Source organism: Liolophura sinensis, chromosome 9 (genome assembly GCF_032854445.1).
Source record: "Liolophura sinensis isolate JHLJ2023 chromosome 9, CUHK_Ljap_v2, whole genome shotgun sequence".
Lineage (NCBI taxonomy): Eukaryota > Metazoa > Mollusca > Polyplacophora > Chitonida > Chitonidae > Liolophura > Liolophura sinensis.
The window spans coordinates 1,864,428-1,888,488 of record NC_088303.1 but is presented as its reverse complement, the minus strand read 5'-3'; the positions used below and the strand labels follow the sequence as shown (position 1 = coordinate 1,888,488).

Below are 24,061 nucleotides of genomic sequence, written 5' to 3'. Positions count from 1 at the left end.
GTGGGTTTTGGATAAAGATTTGGACAGTGTTGACATTTTACACCCATAAATTGTTAAAAAGGGAATGAAGGAATGTAATACAAATGCTTCTTGACCCATTCACTCCTTACATACTGTTAAACTAAAAATATACATCTTCCTCATAATATAAGCCACTAAGGTGTGGAATACTGAAAGTGAAGGGAGGTGAAAGGTTGCATTTGGAGAAGATTTCAATCAGCGGTTCTGGCATCTCCCTTTATTGTGGATATACATGTAACAGTTGTGACAAAGTACAGATTTTTATGGATAAAATTGAGCGTTGATCTGGTCATATGTTAATATTGTACAGCTCAGACTGAAAGTCAAAACCAGGCAGGAGATTAGCATGATCCCAGAGGTCTTATAGAGAGTTTGTAGAGGGCCTGTAGACAGACACTCACCTGCAGAGTCAGTGAACCCGTCCACTGTGACTGATCACACACATGCGGCTGAGCATTGGTAGACCTACATGCTGGCTGTGGGAAGTTGATGAGTGAAATTATAGTTCTTTGTTAGAATGATTTAAAAGATTGGTACTTTGACGAGGATACCCCAAGCAAGAATGACATCCCCGTATTAGAGTATGAATTTCATGTAGGGCCTACAGAAGTGGTAAACAAAAAAACACACGATACAGACAAGGTAAATTTTGTCTGTATGACTGTTGAGAATTTGTAGTTGAACGAAACTATGTAGGAAATTAAAGCACACTCATGGCAAACGCATGAACAAAAAAAAACTGATTTGTTCGGAATTTCTTTCTCACGGAAAAAGAAATAATATATTCCCATTGTCCCCAATTCACTTTATTCAAGCTTTTGGCTGAGGCTTACCAGGCGGAGTATGCCTTAAATATTTCCTTTTCTCTCTCACTACAAAATTTCTCATGGATTTCATTCACTTCTGTTAATTTATGCTTAACAATACATGATTTGCCACCAACAGCCAGATGAATTCAGATATCAAATTTTAAATGTGAACTTGAATAAAAGTTGAGGCAAAATGTATGTGTATCAGTAAACATATCATTACAAGTTGTTATTTCCTTTTCTCAGTTGAAACAGTAATGTTTGGTGTTTACAAAACCGGTGTGAAAAAATATCTTGTGTTTAAGACATGCAAAAGATTTGGCCAGTTAAATATGAAATTATCTGTTGTATGGTTCTATGTGGCATAATACTGTATGAATGTATATCAGAATTAGTCTGCCAACCATCAACACTAATCGACGACTCTGATCACATATTTACTCCCTTTATCAAGATGATTTTGTTGTGCTGAGGTAGGTTACATATTTCAAGGTAAACTTTCCCCTGTTCACGGGCTAGGATGTGCTCTAATAGCTGAAGCATGAGGACTGCACGGTTTGTTTGCAAAACTAGGATATGTCTGTAGATGGAACTATACTCACACCTTCCGATGATAATCCTGCTTGCCTCAGCAGATCTCTGACACAGCCCAGTAGAGGGTTTGTCATGCACCAGTAGAGTGTTATCTGGGTATCTTGAAGCGCGATACGAGCAGATACACAGTTGACTTTTAGCTTGAGCTGTAGATTGAACAGTCTTTGAAATTCACATTTTAAATAAATGAGGGGATCTAATGTCATGTGTCTTCTCAGAGAAGTCAATTTTCAAACATGCTTGGTGATTGTTTTGACAGGTAATTGGTTCTTTTGAATGTGAATTGTAGATATGTGCTGCGGAGAATCCTGCGACGTGCGGTGAGATATGCCACAGAGAAGCTCAATGCTAAGCCTGGCTTCTTCGCTTCACTGGTGGACACTGTCATTGACTCATTGGTTAGTGATCACCTGTAACAAAGTCTTCAATAAACAGTGACAAATCTGTTTACACAAATAAAAACAGAAAATTGATGTTAATTTCACCAGCTATGTAACTGAAAGTAATCAGGCTAGTGAGAAATTTTATTTAAAATACATACCTAGACTTTATTCTTAAAATTATTTTTTTTCTTAAAATATTTTTGGGTAGGAGGAAATGGTGGAGAATGACATATACATATTCAAATTCTTGAATTCTCTACTGGGCATTGTGGACCTAAGTCATAACAGTAAATACCACAGGCATTATATTATTTTCCTTTTTTGCAGTTGACACCAAATATTAAATTTGAAAATTAAAGTAATTAAAACAGATGCATAATAAGATAATGAGTTCATAAGGAAAGAACATTTTACTCATATGATAGTGTGCAGCGTCCTTTACGTGGACTACAGATTTGGAAATCTCCTGGTATGGTTGTACATTGTGTGTTTTATAGGGTGGTCCATATCCTGAACTAAGGAAAGATCCTCAGATGGTGAGTTTGAATGTGCTTCAGTCACTCTTGTTGGTATGTAGAATAAAGATACTTTAGTGACTGAAGGTGCATACCTGCGCAGAGTTAGCTCTGCTTTGTAGCTTGACGTAATGCTTTGTGCCAGAACAGGAATTGCTGAGTACATGTACATGGTAAACTTGGTTGTCATCACTCATCATTTCCTGTATCATGAACAACTTATGACCTTAAAAAATCGTAAGTTGGCCTTCTTTCTTTAGATTGTGGTTTACTACATAAGTATTTATTGTGATAGTGAAATTGTTCATTTCACTATCACAGTGGCTATCACAAAATTTCCAGTGATATGTAAAATTTCCAATGACGTAAAATTTTGTAACTTTTCTCTCAAATTACAATGTATATGGTCATTCTAATACCAATGCTGTTCACATTTGAAGCCTTGATACGTTTTGTTAAGCTGTTTACATCCAAAACTGCTTCATTACAGATCAAGGATATCATTAATGAGGAAGAGGCACAGTTCTTAAAGACACTGAACAGAGGGCGAAGGTTATTGGAGCGTACCATTAATAAACTGGGGGATACCAATGTGCTGCCAGGTGAAAACTATGTCACGGCAATATTTATTTATATATTTGAGTGGTATTTTATGCTATACTCAAGAATATTTCACTCATACGACGGCGGCCAGCATTATGGTGGGAGGAAATCGGGCAGAGCCCGGGGAAATCCAGGTAATAATCCACATTTGTACATGCAAATTAACAATTAATTACAGGTATTGTTTTGAAAATATTAGTTTAATCACACCATTCTGAACACCTGTTTGTTAATCAAGCGTAATCCGTGTGCTTACAGGGGATGTTGCCTGGAGATTGTACGATACGTATGGTTTCCCTGTAGACTTGACTCAGTTGATGGCAGAAGAAAAAGGCCTCAGCATCGATATGGGAAGTTACGAAGAATCTAAGAAAGAAGCACAGGTGAGCTAATGGCAGCTTGTCATTACTTACTCAGAATGGTAATTGATGCATTTAGGACACCTTGTCACTGCCTGTCGTTATCAGCCTGTTTCATTTTGACAAAAACGTTTTTAATCTTGAAGGCTTTCTGAATGTTTGCTTGGCCAAGATGTTGATAATCCTGTCACATTCACTTCTTCTTTTCTAATGTTCGACCAGTTTGGTACCTGGCAAAGAATCAAAATACTATATCACAAATATTTCTGAGTACTGCTTAAGTCTCAGATATACACATAAATAAATAAATGCAAATGTGATTTGATATTTCCTTTTGTGTGGGCTATTGTAGACATTTGCAGCAGGTTGATAAAAGATCTGGGCTATGGCTGTGGACAGGATTACATCTGCGTAGTGAGCATCACTCTAACCCCACTCTAATCACTCTAATCTTGCAAGAATATGGCAGAAATATTGCTGACATGGCATTAAGCTTAGTGCTTTAGTCTGCTAATACAAATGGTAAGATGTAGAACAACTCAAGTGTATCCCATTTGTTTGTCATTTTAGCTGAGATCTCAAGGCTCAGGAGGTACCACAGATGACCAGGTTGACCTTGATGTCCATGCCATCAGTGACCTTCAGGGCCGTGGGATTCCGGTCACTAATGATCTGGCCAAGTACAGATACAGTGCGGACGATGAGGGCAATTACAGTAAGCTTTCTGTGAAGAAAATTGTTGTCAGTTGAAAATAGTGTTCATTCTGGGTGAGGTTGACATCCAAAATCAACTGAAGACGACCACAGTTTGCCTCAAAAAGTGCAGTTTTAGAGATATGTACAAGTCATACCAGATTACTCATTGTGCCGAAACTTCCATTTTTATCAGCCTACCTACCAAACAAACCTTTCAACCATTTTAAGAGATGAATAGAACTCTAAGAATCAGGCAAAATGAGGATCTTTGTTGTGGCTGAAATTTAACACATCTTGTAGACCAGAAAAATCATTGAGCAGTATATGACTGTTGTGTTCCCTGTTTCTTCACTGTTTCCGTGTAGAATTTATTTCAGAGCTTACATTTTCTCTGTGATAGTTTTTTTGGGGTGTTTTATTTTGTTACCCCCAGGAAGCTGTAGACATTTAGTAACTTAATAACCCATGATGCCTGTTTTCTTGTAGAGTTTGAATCAAGTTCAGGGAAAGTGCTGGCGTTAAGGGTGGGGAAGACATTTGTGGACTCGGTCAGCACAGGTCTGGAATGTGGCGTGGTACTGGACAAGACGTGTTTCTACGCTGAACAAGGGGGACAAATCTACGACGTTGGTTTTATGGTCAAGGACGGGGAAGAGGTGTGCATGTCAGGCTCCAATCTGTTGAGTGAATGTCAGATAGCTGCTACCCGTACTGTGTAATCCTGGTCTGAAATTGTGAACCAATGAAACTGAATGTCAAATATCTGCTACCCAAACTGTGTAATCCTGATCTGAAACTGTGAACCAATGAAACTGAATGTCAAATAGCTGCTACCCGTACTGTGTAATCCTGATCTGAAACTGTGAACCAGTGAAACTGAATGTCAAATAGCTGCTACCCGTACTGTGTAATCCTGGTCTGAAACTGTGAACCAGTGAAACATCTTCTTGACTGTGACTTCTATGATTGTAAAAATAGTTATTGTGCAGCACAATTGCAGGATTATTAGTCGCACAAATGTGGGTGCACTGGGCAGAAGTTGTGTAGGGTTTATTCTCATACATGGACCACTATATATATGACGTTTACATATTTTCTTTTTATTTTTTTGTAATGAAAATAAAGCATGTCTCATATTGTTCCTGTTTTTAGCATATATTATTACACACAGCTTTATCTAAGATACTGAAGTAAACCTATTGCAGTTGTGCACATTTTCAGGAAGTGGAACTGGCTGTGAGGAATGTACAGGTGCGTGGCGGCTACGTCCTCCATGTGGGGGTCATAGAGGGCACCCTGAAGTTGGGAGATACAGTCAGACTCACCCTGGATGAGGTAAACACTTACACCTCAAAACATGGACAACATAATACCAGTACTCATGTTTGCTGTTTTATACACTGAAGAACAGGTAATTTGAAATCAGTTAGCTCAGTGAGTCATTTTATGGAGGCTACATATACAGTCTGCATCATGGATGCTTATATGAGGAATGTAACCTTCCTGTTAATTACATGGGGAACTGACCTTCCTGTTAATTACATGGGGAACTGACCTTCCTGCTAATTACATAGGGGAGCTGACCTTCCTACTAATTACATGAGGAACTGACCTTCCTGCTAATTACATACATGTAGGAGAACTGATATTCCTGCTAATTACGTAGGGAAATGACCTTCCTGCTAATTACATAGGGAAATGACCTTCCTGCTAATTACATAGGGGAGCTGACCTTCCTGCTAATTACATGAGGAACTGACATTCCTGCTAATTACATAGGGAAATTACCTTCCTGCCAATTCTGTTTAAATACTGTGAAGTATTTAATTTTCGCATGGAACTATTTTTCGCGGATTGGAAAAATAATTCCAGCAAAAAAAATATCCAATATTGAGTCATATCCTACAGGTAGTAGTAATAATGAAGTGAAATCTTTGTCAGGGTGACAGGAGTTGCGCTAAGAAAACTTGATGGGCCAGCTAAATTTTTTAACAACAGGGAAGGGAAGTTATAGGAAAATATATACAAATTCTGGTCCTAACGCTTGGTGGGTATAAAACAAAGTGGGGGTTTACTCATCTTTAGTTTGATCAGTGTTCACTATGCCCATTAAGTGAAAGAAAAGTAGATAACAGCACGTGCTGGCTTCTAATGAATGTTGCTCTGATACACACTGTCCCATTGGCTGTGTCTCTCCTATAGTCCAATGAGTGAGCTTCTAACAAACTGTGAAGTGTGTACAAAAATGCAATGGCGGTTTGACAGCTAAGGCAATGTTTGCAGTTTCTGACCTGCTTCAGAGGACGATTAAAACTGAAAACTATGCAAAACTTACCGATAAAGAATGAGTGACTGGCGTCAATAATGGTGAATTCACATGTTTTGCGTTGAACTGCTGAGTACTTGCGTTGAGTACTGCTCACGGTAGGTGTGAAAGTAATCGTCTTACATAGTGATAATCCATCCCCCCAGGGCCTCCTTAGCTCAGTTGGTTAGTGTGCTAACGCAGCGTAATGACTCAGGAGCCATTCACCAATGTGGTTGCTGTGAGTTCAAGTCCAGCTCATGCTGGCTTCCTCTCTGGCCTTACGTGGGAAGGTCTTCCGGCAACCTGAGAATGGTCGTGGGTTTTCCCCAGGCTCTGCCTGGTTTCCACCCACCATAATGCTGGCCGCCGCCGTATAAGTGAAATATTCTTGAGCGTAAAACACCAATCAAATAAACATATAAATAAAATCCATCCCCCATTGCTTTAATCTCTGATCCAGATCACGAGGATTAGATACCGCAGGAAACAAAGGAGGATTAAAGCCACCCGTGGTGATGCCTGTTTTACGTGCTTGAATAAATTTGGCCATATTATACCTTAAAATTTTAAGATTTTAAGATCTGTTTTTTAGTATTCTCTTAAATATGCAAAAAAATTATTTCCCGCAAACATATTTTCGGAGAAAATCCACGAAAATAAATTTCAGTGAATAACAGTACTTCTTTGATTCTCAGCATTAAGGAAATGTTATAGTCTACAGTGTCAGAAGTTCTGAAAGTTGGATTTCATTGTGAAATAAATAACAGAACATAATCTGTTGGATCTCCATTGCTCACTGATTTCATTTATAGTTTTTGTGGCTAGTAACAAAGTAAAGTCAATGTGCTGGCCAGGCATTAGCCAATTGTTTCGTGTGATTATGGATGGACTATACCTGTATTGTACCTGCCGGTAATTTATGCCAAAATTATTGTATACGGATGGAAAATCATTATATTTTTACTGTTTTGGTGTATTTCTTACACTCATCTGAGAAGTGTATGACATACCTATAACCCTGTCATCACTTGTTTGTTTTCTCCCAGTCACGAAGAGTTGCTGTGATGAAGAACCATACTGCCACGCACATGTTAAACTTTGGCTTGCGGAAGACGCTGGGGGAAGCAGACCAGAAAGGCTCCCTGGTGGCACCAGACAGGCTTCGCTTTGATTTCACTGCTAAGGTGACTTTTTTTGTCTAAAAGTCTTATTTAGATAAGCTGTTGGAACATTCAGGGACAAAGCGGAAAATTGCTGCAGTTTGAAAATATTGACATTTTAATCTTTGAGGCATTATGTATCGTGGTGTCTTGACATCATTACCTGACTGGGAGTTAGTTGTTCTGGGGCTGCTTGCACAAAGGGATGGTAAACCTTAGCTGATTGTAAATCACTAAGACTTTGATCGTAGCCTTAGCTTACAATCAACTTCCTCGTGCACAAAGGTATTATAAGCTATGATTGTTGTTGACCCTGTTGTAAATATTTACAAAATTAACAGTAAGTGGAAATGCTTGCCTTATGGATAGAATGTTAGTTAGTGATTGTCTCAAAAAGATGTTATGAGCATTTCTTGTATGTGGTTAGATTCAGGGTCAATCCTGGGTCAAGTCACGCCTAACACTTCAAAAGAGGAAGTTGTAACTTCCTCGCTTGGCGTTCTGCATGAAGGGAATAGTGTAACCACTGTTGACCTGTATCAGTATAATGGCTTGGGCGGGCCGCTTACTTGCCTTCGGTGAGGTGTCTCAGTGAAGCAGCACTAGATAAAAGAGCGGTGGAAATCCGTCCTTCAACAAGGAGGTACATTACATAAACTATCAGGATTCCTTGGTCGTCATATGACTGAAAAATTGTTAAGTACAACGTTAAACCCCAAGCACGCACTCAGTCTTTTGAAAATGAAGGGAAGACAAGTTTAATATTAGCCAGCACATTGTCAATTTACAGAGGATAGCTTTATGTATGAGTCAGAATTGGCCTACGATCGTGATCGTAACTTCAAAAATTTACAATCGCCTTAAAATTTTCTTTGTGTAAGGGGCGCATCTCATTTTTACAAATTTGATATTATCAACATTGATAGTATCACAACATTAAAATAAATTCTACACATATGAATGAAACATTTTTGGAGACCTGTTGAATTTTGCAAGAGCTACAGTGTATGTACATCATGAATATTTTGAATATTTTTTGCATTAGGACTGTTCAGATTTCCTTTTCTCTGTACACATTGGCAGAAACATGAGTGACTCTGTAGACCCCTTGAATAAAGTTGTGGCTCTCTGTATTATGGCAGTGTTGGAATACAGGCAAAAATGAGGATAAAATTGGCAGAAATATGAGTGACTGTAGACCCCTTGAATAAAGTTGTGGCTCTCTGTATTATGGCAGTGTTGGAATACAGGCAAAAATGAGGATAAAACTGGCAGAAACATGAGTGACTCTGTAGACCCCTTGAATAAAGTTGTGGCTCTCTGTATTATGGCAGTGTTGGAATACAGGCAAAAATGAGGATAAAATTGGCAGAAATATGAGTGACTGTAGACCCCTTGAATAAAGTTGTGGCTCTCTGTATTATGGCAGTGTTGGAATACAGGCAAAAATGAGGATAAAATTGGCAGAAATATGAGTGACTGTAGACCCCTTGAATAAAGTTGTGGCTCTCTGTATTATGGCAGTGTTGGAATACAGGCAAAAATGAGGATAAAATTGGCAGAAATATGAGTGACTGTAGACCCCTTGAATAAAGTTGTGGCTCTCTGTATTATGGCAGTGTTGGAATACAGGCAAAAATGAGGATAAAATTGGCAGAAATATGAGTGACTCTGTAGACCCCTTGAATAAAGTTGTGGCTCTCTGTATTATGGCAGTGTTGGAATACAGGCAAAAATGAGGATAAAATTGGCAGAAACATGAGTGACTCTGTAGACCCCTTGAATAAAGTTGTGGCTCTCTGTTTTGTGGCAGTGTTGGAATATAGGCAAAAATGAGGATGAAGTGTTGTGCCAGCGGGAGTGGTACACTCTATGGCGGATCCGATTAAACCTATCTCCAATATTTTCACGTGGGCGTGACTAACTCACAGTGGGTGAGGGTAACTGGTCAACCGGTCAGTTGCAACCGAAAGTAGACATCCTACAAAAAATCAGTGTAGTGCCCCTTGTTAAGCGAATGCCACATGTTGTAAGATAGGGTGTCCAGAGTTTGACTGACTGTAAGACGGGCAGTGACTTAAAGAGCTGTTTGTCGCAGCTAAAGTGGTAAAGTGACATAATTACACGAGGAACTGTATATGTCAGAAAAATCATCATCTATGCCCCATCAGCTTGTATATTTTTATATTACATTAGTTATGGTTTGTAATGTATGCAAACTGCTGATATTCTACTGGGATGTTCATCTTTTATTTAGGGAGCTATGACTGCGAAACAGATCGAAGAAACTGAAAATATCGTGAACAATATGGCCAAGAAAAATGAAACGGTATATGCTAAAGAAGCGAGTTTGGGTGTGGCAAAGACAATCCAGGGTTTGAGAGCAGTATTTGATGAGGTAAGTCAGCTGTTCATTTAGAACCACTAAGCTTTTATGGTAAAAGGTTGCCTTCCAGCAATATTGCGAAGACATTAATCTTACTCTGCGGTTGTGTTTCACATGTGGAACAATCCTTGTGACTTGTCAGTTACTTGGTTAGTGATTGTCTTCAGGAATGTTTCCTCCACCCATGAAACTGACTGGCCATGTATATAATGTGTATATAAAGTGTATATAATGTCTACATGTATATAAAGTGTATATCATGTCTACATGTATATAATGTGTATACAAAGTGTATATAATGTCTACATGTATATAAAGTGTATATTATGTGTACATGTATATAATGTGTATATAAAGTGTATATAATGTCTACATGTATATAAAGTGTATATTATGTGTACATGTATATAATGTGTATACAAAGTGTATGTAATGTGTACATGTATATGAAGTGTACATAGTGTGTTTATAATGCGTACATGTAGTGAAGTAGTACTGAGAGCAGTGTTAAGCCCTTGTTTGTTGTGATTATCATGACAGGTGTATCCTGACCCGGTGAGGATCATTTCTGTAGGTGTGCCTGTAGAGGACTTAGTCAGTGACCCCATGGGACCAGCAGGCACCCACACAACAGTCGAGTTCTGTGGTGGAACGTGAGTCTAATGTAGCAATAATTCATTTATTTAACTTAGTCAGTTTACAAAGAAACTTTTCTTCCCCAAGGCCTTCACTCACAAAACAATGTATAGTAAACAGATTGTGTGTTCCAGTGTCATATCAATAGATATAGCAAATATAAACAAGACACAACATTAAAGGATTAGTGTACAGATAGGTTGTTTATCCAGAATTAGCTACCCATGTATGTACTGTTAAATTGAGTGTAAAAAAAATATTGAGAAAAGGTACATTAATCTAAGTAATGTGGCTTTACTAGATAATGAGCCTGGATTATGCTTTTGTTCCGCCAACTCTTGGTAGTCTTCGCCGAATGACATCATACAAATCCAGCCTTTACAAGCTGTCAGAGTTTCACCATTTAGTTCAGCATTAAGAAAGCCACACAAGTGACAACAAGCATGTTGAATTTCTGCATGAAATGGTTTGCTGTCCAGCATATGGAGTTAGTTTTTTTCAAGTTTTTAGACGATTTGGCCCTCAAGAAAGCGTCGATTCATAACACAAGACAGATTTTATACCCTCAGCCGTGTCTGCTCTCGTCATTTTCCAGCAGAAAGCTATGAGAGGAATACAGATCAACTCGAAAGATTTGGCTTCTATAGGTGGAGCAGTCGACTAAAACCTGAACCTACTACACCCACTGTAGCAACCATGGTGACAGACCCAACCCAGAACGCCTTTATTGAGACAATCTGCCCCAAAACCCCCAACATATGTATGATAAATGGCCCTCCTCAAAGGCTTTCCTCTCAACCTCCCTGACTTCTACACAACATGGACTTTCCAATTCCATCGGCATCTCCAAGCCATTTCCACAACCACACCAGCACACAGTGGTTATAAAATAGTATTATTAAACTGAACTGAAATCTGATAGATAACAAATCTCTGTACACCAATGCCAAAGTTCGCCAACACATCGCACATGTGTTCGTATTGCACATGTGTTCATATTGCACACGGTCATAGGCCCCTAATAAACATAGCTTATTCCAAATGCTGACAATAACATGTACCGGTAGCTGTCAACGTATATGTGTGTGAATTTAGAATCACTCGAGGAATAGATTGATACTTTTTTGAAGCGGACAGAAGGAAAGACTAGTCATTATTAAATCTGATGCACACAAAATGTTGACCAACAGTGTAACACAGGATAAAGCTATAGCTTACCAGTCCGTATTGCCAGTGCGGTTGGAAATGCTTAGACAAAGATGAAATGTACGTCTGATTATTCAGAATCTGAAGTCCAGTCAGAGATGTCAGTGTTATATATCAGATCTTCTGTGTAGCTAAAACCCATCTCGAAAATGACATCGTTTTGAGATGAATTCCCAAGTTATTTTCCCAGCTAGACTCGGGTTGACCATCTATGACGTTACCCGCTGGCCTTCACGGTGTGGCCGGCTGGAGATCGGTGAGGGTAGTAAGTCTATTGCTTTTGGTGGCTTTGTAGTCAAAAGTGCATTTCTGAGGCCGTCCCAGTCCCAGTAACATCGTGTTTAAACAGGTTGTAATTTTCATAATTAGGACAAGTTGCTAAATCTGGTTTGTAAACCTTTAACAGTGTCTCATGTTTGGAATATAAACATACATAGAAAAAAATCATGGAAACAGTTGATCTCAAGATCCACCTGTTGGTGAATGCGGAGGAAATTTTTCAGGAAAATGGATGGATGTGGGAAGAAGTGTCAGCATAAAATTCAGTGTACCCTGTAAATACTGAATCTCCCCAATCTGAAAGTAACCTCCTTTGTCCTTGTGCTGTAGACAGTGTCATGTCTGGTGTCCTTAGCATGGTATTCTAGTGAGGCAGCACTATGTTATGGATTTTGACTGGTCTGTTAAAAGGGGCCATGGTGAAATAGTGTTAAAATAGAAAGTGACAAAAAATGACAAATGAAAATTGAATGAGCGATGTAAAAAATACAAACAAAAACAATAACCTCATCACCAAAAGCACAGAGGCTTCTGGTTTGCTCCACTTAATATACTGTTGTATATTGTAAGTGACCAAAAATTTTGCCCATGACCAAGTACATTTTACCTGATTCCAAGAATTCTGTTCAGCAGAAAGGGTTTTTTGGAGGTTGATGTGTTTGCCTGTACAAATGAACTTTGCGGCACATAATTTTAAATCTGTTACCATATAGATGTGAAATATTCTTTAGTACGCCAATCAGTTGGATAACTGACTACTTCTTGTTTGGGGTTTCAGGCATCTGTTAAAATCTGGCCATGTAGGACACTTCGCCATTGTGTCAGAGGATGCGATCTCAAAGGGCATTAGGAGAATTGTGGCAGTCAGTGGAACAGAGGCTAACAAGGTACGGGGTCTGCTGGTCCGCTGAAAACAGTGGACTGTGTCATCCAGGAGTAGTGCATATGACTCTAAATTTCACCCATGACTACAGTAATTCTGCAACCTTTTCACATTTTGGTAAGGTGTTTATTCAAGGCATTATTCTCTGTAGACTGATAAAATTATGCATTTTTGTAGCCTTGCAATTGACTAATCCAACCAAATGGAGTTTTGTCTCCAAAATCAAATTAAAAAAAGTGCATAAATTGCCCTGAAAATTGCTCTTTCGTATTCAAATAGAAAAGAGAAATTTAGATAAGTTAGAGTAAATGACCTAGAATTTCTTTCAAAAAAACATTGGCATTTTTAGTTTGATATAATTGAAATAGAATATTATTTTTGATGCTGAGGCTTTTATCCAGCAGGAAACGAAATGACCCTACCTTCCAAACAAAGTTCAGAGCACCTTTCTACAAATTAGCGGTACTATCAGTCAGGTAACTGGAGTCATGGCTGAAATCAGCAGTACTATCAGTCAGGTAACTGGAGTCATGGCTGAAATCAGCAGTACTATCAGTCAGGTAACTGGAGTCATGGCTGAAATCAGCAGTACTATCAGTCAGGTAACTGGAGTCATGGCTGAAATCAGCAGTACTATCAGTCAGGCAACTAGGGTCATGTCTGGAATCAGCAGTACTATCAGTCAGGTAACTGGAGTCATGGCTGAAATGAGCAGTACTATCAGTCAGATAACTGGAGTCATGTCTGAAATGAGCAGTACTATCAGTCAGGTAACTGGAGTCATGGCTGGAATCAGCAGTACTATCAGTCAGGTAACTGGAGTCATGGCTGAAATCAGCAGTACTATCAGTCAGGTAACTGGAGTCATGGCTGAAATCAGCAGTACTATCAGTCAGGTAACTGGAGTCATGGCTGAAATCAGCAGTACTATCAGTCAGGTAACTGGAGTCATGGTTGAAATGTCAGGTCATAGACCATACTAAATCAAGAGATTTGGTGCTCTTGGATGTTTTGAGAAATTTAATTGGAAGGTAGGGGGATATGCTGCTTGAAAAATGTTTCAGTTTCAAAGTAGTATTTTAGGACTCAAGAAGTGCATTTTTTTGTGGGATTGGGGCTGTATGAATTATTTTACGGTTTAAAGTTCTGTCAAAAGGTGCCTGTTTGCAGAAAGTGGGACAAGAAAAAGATATAGCTTGGACACTTGTGAACTATCTGTGACTCACCAGAATTGTGCGCTGGTACTTTCAGGCGCTGCATAAAACTCAAGTGTTGGAGAAATCTGTGGAAGATTTGACCAAGAAAATAGAGAGTAACAACAAGGAGTTCACGGACAAGCAACTGACCAGGGAGATTGTGGAGCTGGATGATGTAAGTAGACACTGGTCAAGTGGTCAACTTGCTTTACATGTCACCTCTAGCCTCATTCATGTCACTGGCCAAGTCAGAGAGGCGTAAGCGAGAGACAGTCGTGTCAAGTATGTATGACTTCTTCCACGAGGGATAAACAATCTCATGTGGCAAACCTAGAAATCTTTATATCCCTAGATAACAATTCACTTTATGCAAATATTTTTACTCTTGGACCCTTATAGGGGCTTACGCATTGTTTCAGGACAAAAACATCAAATGAGTCGAGTCCTTGACTGTTCATAGAATCTTCAATGTTATAACACAGGCATAAATGACCATGTGCTGCTGTTTGATGCATGCATGACCCTGTCTGATCCATGCGTGACCCTGTCTGATCCATGCATGACCTTGTCTGATCCATGCATGACCATCTGTGCATGCAGGACCCTGCCTGATCCATGCATGACCCTGAATGTGCATGCGTGAACCTGTCTGATCCATGCATGACCCTGACTGATCCATGCATGACCTTGTCTGTGCATGACCCTATCTGTGCATGATCCTGTCTGTGCATGATCCTGTCTGTGCATGACCCTTACTGTGCATGACCCTTACTGTGCATGCATGACCCTGTGTGATCCATCCCTAACTTTGTCTGATCCATGCATGACCCTGTCTTATCCATGCATGACCCTGTGTGATCCTTGCTTGACCCTCTCTGTGCATGACTCTGCATGACCCTGTCTGATCCATGCATGACCCTGTCTGATCCATGTATGACCCTGTCTGTTCATGACCCTGTCTATGCATGACCCTGTCTGTTCATGACCCTGACTGTGCATGCGTGACCTTGACTGTGCATATATGAACCTGTCTGATCCATGCATGACCCTGTGTGATCCTTGCATGACCCTGTCTGTGCATGACTCTGCATGACCCTGTCTTATCCATGCATGACCCTGTCTGATCCATGCATAACCCTATTTGTGCATGACTCTGACTGATCCATGCATGACCCAGTCTGTGCATGACCCTGTCTGTGCATGACCCTGCCGCCACAATTACTGTGCGTGGATGACCCTGTGTGATTCATGCATGACCCTGTGTGATCCATGCATGACCCTGTCTGTACATACAGGACCCTGTCTGATCCATGCATGACCCTGTCTGATCCATGCATGACCCTGCCTGTACATGCATGACCCTGAATGATCCATGCATGGCCCTGTCTGATCCATCCATAGCCCTGTCTGATCCATCCATAGCCCTGTTTGTGCATGTATACTGATGCTCCACCAAAAGAGTTTTCAATCAGTCATGTTCATACTTCCACAGTTGCTGGAGGCGTGAGGTGGATTACCTCAGATTTTCAGCAGGTTTAACTTGACCAGTAATGTTGACAGACGAGGTGTAACTCATGTTTATATTTGTGTTTGTTAGGATGTCTCTCAGGCTGTCATCCCGTACTGGAGAAAGGATCAACTAAGAAGTAAACTGAAAAGTCTGAAGAAAAAGATGGATGACCTTGACAAGGCCAAAAAGGCTGCTGTGATGACCGAGGTCAGTATTTTGTACTTTGTAACAATAACAACAGCTCCTTCAGATATGATACATGTAATTGTGGCAGTTGTTCTGTGTGTAGCTCCTTCAGGTATTGTACATGTAATTGTGGCAGTTGTTCTGTGTGTAGCTCCTTCAGGTATTGTACATGTAAATGTGGCAGTTGTTCTGTGAGTAGCTCGTTGAGATATGATACATGTAATTGTGGCAGTTGTTCTGTGTGTAGCTCCTTCAGGTATTGTACATGTAATTGTGGCAGTTGTTCTGTGAGTAGCTCCTTCAGATATGATACATGTAATTGTGGCAGTTGTTCTGTGTGTAGCTCCTCCAAATATGATACATGTAATTGTTGCAGTTGTTCTGTGTGTAGCTCCTTCAGATATCGTGCGTGTAATTGTGGCAGTTCTGTGTGTAGCTCCTTCAGATATGATACATGTAATTGTTGCAGTTGTTCTGTGTGTAGCTCCTTCAGGTATTGTACATGTAATTGTGGCAGTTGTTCTATGTGTAGCTCCTTCAGGTATGATACATGTAATTGTGGCAGTTGTTCTGTGTGTAGTTCCTTCAGATATGATACATGTAATTGTGGCAGTTGTTCTGTGTGTAGCTCCTCCAGATATGATACATGTAATTGTGGCGGCAGTTCTGTGTGTAGCTCCTCCAAATATGATACATATAATTGTGGCAGTTGTTCTGTGAGTAGCTCCTTCATATATTGTACATGTAATTGTTGCAGTTGTTCTGTGTGTAGCTCCTTCAGGCATGATACATGTAATTGTGGCAGTTCTGTGTGTAGCTCCTTCAGATATGATACATGTAATTGTGGCAGTTGTTCTGTGTGTAGCTCCTTCAGATATTGTACATGTAATTGTGGCAGTTGTTCTGTGTGTAGTTCCTTCAGATATTGTACATATAATTGTGGCAGTTCTGTGTGTAGCTCCTTCAGATATTGTACATGTAATTGTGGCAGTTGTTCTGTGAGTAGCTCCTTCAGATATGATACATGTAATTGTGGCAGTTGTTCTGTGTGTAGCTCCTCCAAATATGATACATGTAATTGTTGCAGTTGTTCTGTGTGTAGCTCCTTCAGATATCGTGCGTGTAATTGTGGCAGTTCTGTGTGTAGCTCCTTCAGATATGATACATGTAATTGTTGCAGTTGTTCTGTGTGTAGCTCCTTCAGGTATTGTACATGTAATTGTGGCAGTTGTTCTATGTGTAGCTCCTTCAGGTATGATACATGTAATTGTGGCAGTTGTTCTGTGTGTAGTTCCTTCAGATATGATACATGTAATTGTGGCAGTTGTTCTGTGTGTAGCTCCTCCAGATATGATACATGTAATTGTGGCGGCAGTTCTGTGTGTAGCTCCTCCAAATATGATACATATAATTGTGGCAGTTGTTCTGTGAGTAGCTCCTTCATATATTGTACATGTAATTGTTGCAGTTGTTCTGTGTGTAGCTCCTTCAGGCATGATACATGTAATTGTGGCAGTTCTGTGTGTAGCTCCTTCAGATATGATACATGTAATTGTGGCAGTTGTTCTGTGTGTAGCTCCTTCAGATATTGTACATGTAATTGTGGCAGTTGTTCTGTGTGTAGTTCCTTCAGATATTGTACATATAATTGTGGCAGTTCTGTGTGTAGCTCCTTCAGATATTGTACATGTAATTGTGGCAGTTGTTCTGTGAGTAGCTCCTTCAGATATCATACATGTAATTGTGGCAGTTGTTCTGTGTGTAGCTCCTTCAGATATCATACATGTAATTGTGGCAGTTGTTCTGTGTGTAGCTCCTTCAGGTATTCAACATGTAATTGTGGCAGTTGTTCTGTGTGTGGTGCCTTCAGATATTGTACATGTAATTGTGGCAGTTGTTCTGTGTGTAGCTCCTCCAGATATGATACATGTAATTGTGGCAGTTGTTCTGTGTGTAGCTCCTTCAGGTATTGAACATGTAATTGTTGCAGTTGTTCTGTGAGTAGCTCCTTCAGGTATGATACATGTAATTGTGGCAGTTTTGTGTGTAGCTCCTTCAGATATCATACATGTAATTGTGGCAGTTGCTATGTGTATAGCTCCTTCAGATATGAGACATGTAATTGTGGCAGTTGTTCTGTGTGTAGCTCCTTCAGGTATGATACATGTAATTGTGGCAGTTGTTCTGTGTGTAGCTCCTTCAGATATTGTACATGTAATTGTGGCAGTTGTTCTGTGTGTAGTGCCTTAAGATATTGTACATGTAATTGTGGCAGTTGTTCTGTGTGTAGCTCCTTCAGGTATTGTACATGTAATTGCGGCAGTTGTTCTGTGTGTAGCTCCTTCAGATATTGTACATGTAATTGCGGCAGTTCTGTGTGTAGCTCCTTCAGATATGATACATGTAATTGTGGCAGTTGCTATGTGTGTAGCTCCTTCAGATATGATACATGTAATTGTGGCAGTTGTTCTGTGTGTAGCTCCTTCAGGTATTGTACATGTAATTGTGGCAGTTGTTCTGTGTGTAGCTCCTTCAGGTATGATACATGTAATTGTGGCAGTTGTTCTGTGTGTAGCTCCTTCAGATATCGTACATGTAATTGTGGCAGTTGTTCTGTGTGTAGCTCCTTCAGGTATTGAACATGTAATTGTGGCAGTTGTTCTGTGTGTAGCTCCTCCAGATATGATACATGTAATTGTTGCAGTTGTTCTGTGTGTAGCTTCTTCAGATATCGTACATGTAATTGTGGCAGTTGTTCTGTGAGTAGCTCCTCCAGATATGATACGTGTAATTGTGGCAGTTGTTCTGTGTGTAGCTCCTTCAGATATTGTACATGTAATTGTGGCAGTTGTTCTGTGAGTAGCTCCTCCAGATATGATACATATAATTGTTGCAGTTGTTCTGTGAGTAGCTCCTTCAGATATCGTACATGTAATTGTGGCAGTTGTTCTGTGTGTAGCTCCTCCAGGTATGATACATGTAATTGTTGCAGTTGTTCTGTGTGTAGCTCCTTCAGATATGATACATGTAATTGTGGCAGTTCTGTGTGTAGCGCCTTCAGATATGATACATGTAATTGTTGCAGTTGTTCTGTGTGTAGCTCCTTCAGATATGATACATGTAATTGTGGCAGTTCTGTGTGTAGTTCCTTCAGATATGATACATGTAATTGTGGCAGTTGTTCTGTGTGTAGTTCCTTCATATATTGTACATGTAATTGTGGCAGTTGTTCTGTGTGTAGCTCCTTCAGATATTGTACATGTAATTGTGGCACTTCTGTGTGTAGCTCCTTCAGATATCATACATGTAATTGTGGCAGTTGTTCTGTGTGTAGCTCCTCCAAATATCATACATGTAATTGTGGCAGTTGTTCTGTGTGTAGTTCCTTCAGATATGATACATGTAATTGTTGCAGTTGTTCTCTGTGTAGCTCCTTCATATATCATACATGTAATTGTGGCAATCTGTGGATGGTCGTAGGTTTCCACAGGGCTCTGCCCGTGTTCCTTCCGCCATAATGTTGGCCGTCGTCGTATAAGTGAAATATTCTTGAGTTTGGCGTAAAACACCATTTTCCAGCAATGTTTTTTCCCGCACATTTATGGGGAAGTGAAATTGTTGCCGGAGAACGAATCTGCCTCCCATATTATAATTGGTGCATATTATGTGACGGAAGGTCATTCGCCACTGAGAATTTTGAGTTCAAAGAAGATAGAAAATCTGAAGATTTTCATTACCAAAAATTTTGAAAGTGTATGTACAGATATGTGAAGAACATGTATCATACCAAATTTTGGGGACCCATTTATGACCCTGTTATGTTGACGTGTGCCTTATAATGAAGCATGTTACAATGCAGGAATGGTTTGGTGGCCTAGTGGTGAGAGTGTCCACCTCAAAGTCAGGAAAGCTGAGAACAAACATAGATCAGGTCATACCAGAGATCATAAGAAAATGCTACTTGTTGTTGCCTTGTCACTTGTCACTGAGAGATTAGAGCAAGGAAACATGGCTGGTTGGCCCAGTGTCAGTATAATGTGACTGAATGGGTTATCATGTCTGGTGTTGGTGGCATGTTACGTTAGTGATGGCAGCATTTTAACGGCATGGACTCACTGTGCCACAAGAAAAAACAGTGTACATGTACGCGGATGAAAAATTGTTAAGAAGGATGTTAAGACCAAAGTATACATACATATAATGAGGGAGAGGTGTGGAGTCTTGTAAAACCTCAATCTGCCATAAGGCTGGAGAATATAGAGATCTTTGTCTTGTCTTTTGACAGGTCGTGGAGGAAGCTAAAAAGATGATAGAAGCTAATCCAAACAAACCTGTTGTGATTCATGAGTTCAAGGCAGGCTCTAATGCAAAGGTAGGAAAAGTTTCTTGCTGAAGTCTTTATTGAAGTCAAAGATTAGCTGCCATTTTCTTCGGGGGGATGGGGGGGGGGGTAGGGAATTAATTTCAAGAACTCAAACATAAAACGCCAATATAATTTCATTTGAGCAGTTGGGTTTGGATCAAATTAAATTTTTTATTTATCTGCCCTTTTAAGGTGTACAGACTGAAAAAAGTAAGTGAAAATACATCTGATGTAATAATTTTGATAAAACAATATTTTTGTTTAGCAAACTTGAAACTTTGCTGTGGTTCGGCAAGATTTTTTTGAATTGGTGCTAAATACACTTTGGTATTCATGGAACAAGCTCCAAAGTACTCTCTGATGTTCATGGAACAAGCTCCTAAATACTGTCTGGTGTTCGTGGAACAAGCTCCTAAATACTGTCTGGTGTTCATGGAACAAGCTCCAAAATACTCTAGTATTCAAGGAACAAACTCTTAAATTCTATCTTGGTGTTCATGAAACAAGTTCCAAAATACTCGCTGGTGTTCCTGGAAAAAGCTCCTAAATACTCTCTGGTGTCCATGGAACAAGCTACTAAATACTTTCTGGTGTTCATAGAACAAGCTCCTAAATACTCCCTGGTGCCCATGAAACAAGCTCCTAAATTCACTTTGGTGTTCAAGGAAGAAGCTCCAAAATTCTCTCTGGTGTTGATGGAACAAGCTCCTAAATACTCCCTGGTGTCCTTGAAACAAGCTCCAAAATACTTCCTGGTCTTCATGGAACAATCTGCCAGTAGTTTCTGGTGTTCATGGAACAATCTGCAAATACTTTCTGCAGTCCATGGAACAAGGTCCAAAATACTCTCTGGTGTTTGTGGAACAAGCTCCAAAATACTCACTGAAGTTCATGGATCAAGCTCCAAAGTACTCTCTGGTGTTCATGGAACAAACTCCAAAACTTTCTGGTGTTCAGTTCACTTTCAGTGTTGTGCTTCGGTCTGGGTTAGTAGAAACTGCTCAATCTAATTATAATGAGCAAAGCCTTATCAGAAAGTATATCTCTTATGACTGGTCAGTTTGAAAGCTATAATTTCCTCATAGGTCAGCTTTTTAAAGTTTCTCAAATGACCAATCAAAATTTGTCTTTTCAGGCCCTGGATGCAGCCATGAAGCAATATAAAACTCTCTCCCCAGAAACGGCGGCCATGTTTTTCTCTGTAGACCCTGATGTGGGGAAGATCCTTTGTATGAGCTGTGTGCCCAAGGTAAGTTTGACAGGCCATGTGCGGGAATAGTTCACAGGAACAGCTTCTAACCAAATCTGGCCGTGAACAATAATCCAATAAGTCTAATCAAAGTAAAGAATGTCTGACACGTTAGGGTGTCATTTCAGTGCAGCTGCACTCTTAACCTGCCAGGGACTGACCTTTTTGGGAGAATCCTCATTTTAAGAGAGATGACTGTAACAGTGTTATACCTGGTAACTGAGTTAAAGGGTACCTGCAACGCTAGGTGTTTGTTTCTTAATATGGCCTGAAATGAGAAAACTTGTCAGCTTTCTTCTTTGGGAGTAAAAATGGCTGTAAACTGCAGTTGACCCAAGGCCCCTGCGATTGATTACCATATCATTACCTTAAAACAATTTGCTGAACAGTTTTTATTCTCATATTATGAATTATGCTGCATGATTTTATCAGAATGAAATTTTGAAACACCATGAAATAAGTAATGGCATTCCTCTCTTGCAGTCTTCAATCACAAAAGGCCTAAAGGCAAACGATTGGGTGGGCCACCTAACGACTGTGATCAATGGGAAAGGCGGTGGGAGGGACACGTCTGCACAGGCCACTGGGACCAATGTCAATGCTTTGCAGGAGGCTGTCAAACTTGCAACAGAGTTTGCAAGCTTAAAACTCTCGTGATAGAAACCACACACTTAATTTTTCATTTGTACAGGATGTATTTTCTCTGCATTACCTGAACGTACTGGAACATAGTATTAAGGGTACAGATTTTCAAGGCTGTTAAAGTGAATAGGACTGTTGTCTCTATCTTCATTTAAAGATACATGGAAATTTTCAAAACTGTCCATCATCGTCAGATGACTTTTGTAAAGTGCTCAACATCATCAGTGGCAGGAGTAATGCCTATATTTACAAATGTGTAAATCATTGCAGTCATTGCATTATATATTTTTTCATGCATATTATTTATGATTTTTAAAGACATTATAACTGAATCCTGTTTGTTCATCTTAAGTAGATGACTGAACCATACTTCTGGCCTAAGTTGTGAACATAACTTTACAAGTGTCACATAGTTCAAGCACTCTTATTTATGTCTTCCTGAAGTGCAATTTCCTGTCCATGCATTGGGTAGTTCCTGATAATTTTTGTTAACCAAACTAGTGTTTTTGTGTTGTCAAGCCGCTCTTCAATGTATCATGTAGTGTTGCTGAAAAAATTGTACTTTTAGTAGAAAAGGGATATATTTTCCTGTAGGTTATGTGGTTTGGGTTCATGTAGAATGAAGGCAACTTCTTTCCAGATGTGTTTTCCTGAATAGCACCCCACCAGTCCATCATTAATTACTTTAAATAACCTAAAATACCATTCATTGCTATGTTCCTCATTCCAGCTGGAGTTTCTGTTGGTCGTAGAAAGGTGTTATGAGATTTGTTGAGAATGTACCCTTGAGGAAAACTGTGAGTGAACTGTGTGAGCATTCAGTGAAGTAATGATTTATGACACTTGCAGTTGAGATTTCAGGCCCTCTACAGTATTTCGCATCTTGAATTTGATTGTGAGATCAGTCTAGGTGTAAATTATAACCAACATTTCTGTTTCTGGCCCTGCCTTTTGACAATGAAATTCTAGATCCCCCAGCTGTTACTGTTTGAGGCCTTGGTGGCAGTAACTATTGATGGCACTCATTGAACCATTATGGTTTTCACAGAGTTTATTCATTGATTTTTTTTACGTCGTACTCAAGAATATTTCACTTATACGACGGCAGCCAGCATTATGGTGGGTGGAAACCGGGCACAGTCCGGGGGGAAACCCGCAACCATCCGCAGGTTGCTGACAGACCTTCTCACGTACGGCCGGAGAGGAAGCCAGCATGAGCTGGACTTGAACTCACAGCGACGGCATTGGTGAGAGACTCCTGGGTCATTATGCTGCGCTAGCGCTTTAACCGACTGAGCCACGGAGGCCCCTTGTTCATTGAAGAACCTTGCCTTCCACCAATGTGGTGTGCACATCTGCAGGTCACTAATGGAAAAGTCCATCAGGAACTTGCCAAAAGTCAGCGGTTTACCCCCAGGCACTTCGTGTGCCCCAAACATAAAACAACAATGAAATATATAGACAGACATATGCCCATTGCTGGAGTCATTATGCTACTGTAAGTTCTGGTGATACATGTCAAATCTTGACATGTACATACACTGTGAAATGTCCTGCAAATACCTCTGTGGTCAGAGAATGACAAACAAGCTTAACGCTGATGTAACCAAAATAAAGAATTTTTTTGTTTGTTCACCATGTATTTCTCTTGTGTTAATTTTATTCTTAGTGTTAGTGTCTGGAATACACACTGCTTACCTGTGATACAGTGTTCTCTATTGTCATTTTACAACAGGGTGGGGAAAATCTGTGAGACTTAAGGTGAGTGTCCACTAAAATGACAGTCACTGTAATCAACATCTGCATTAATAATTTGAGGAGTCCCATGTATTATTTCACGGCAAGGCTGTTACACCAGGTGAATGTCAAGAAATTCTGCTTATGGTTGCTCTTCTGGTGATTATGTATCAAGGAATATTAGAACCTGTGTCACTTATATTGACAACATTTCATCACAGTGGGCTATTGTGTGCAGGAGTATCCATGTGAGAGTGACTGATTCGTTGATCAATCTAGCCAAACCAAGCGCCTGATGCCAGTCTCTGTTCATTCTCCTGAGTGAGTCGCAAAATTTCCT

General features: G+C 39.8%; 1 protein-coding gene across 1 annotated transcript in view; it reads left to right on the top strand.

Annotated features, from left to right (window-relative positions):
- Positions 1-23,626, top strand: part of LOC135474740 (alanine--tRNA ligase, cytoplasmic-like) — a 30,328-nt gene extending 6,702 nt beyond the window's left edge. Inside the window, 16 exon segments of the mRNA XM_064754317.1 lie at positions 1,714-1,822; positions 2,305-2,343; positions 2,813-2,924; positions 3,184-3,308; positions 3,855-3,999; positions 4,467-4,636; positions 5,202-5,315; positions 7,335-7,472; positions 9,706-9,846; positions 10,375-10,487; positions 12,734-12,842; positions 14,090-14,209; positions 15,632-15,751; positions 20,016-20,102; positions 21,229-21,342; positions 21,826-23,626. Of these exon segments, the coding sequence (XP_064610387.1) occupies positions 1,714-1,822; positions 2,305-2,343; positions 2,813-2,924; positions 3,184-3,308; positions 3,855-3,999; positions 4,467-4,636; positions 5,202-5,315; positions 7,335-7,472; positions 9,706-9,846; positions 10,375-10,487; positions 12,734-12,842; positions 14,090-14,209; positions 15,632-15,751; positions 20,016-20,102; positions 21,229-21,342; positions 21,826-21,999 (1,930 nt within the window). The 3' untranslated portion in view covers positions 22,000-23,626.
- Positions 23,627-24,061: the final 435 nt, after the last annotated feature.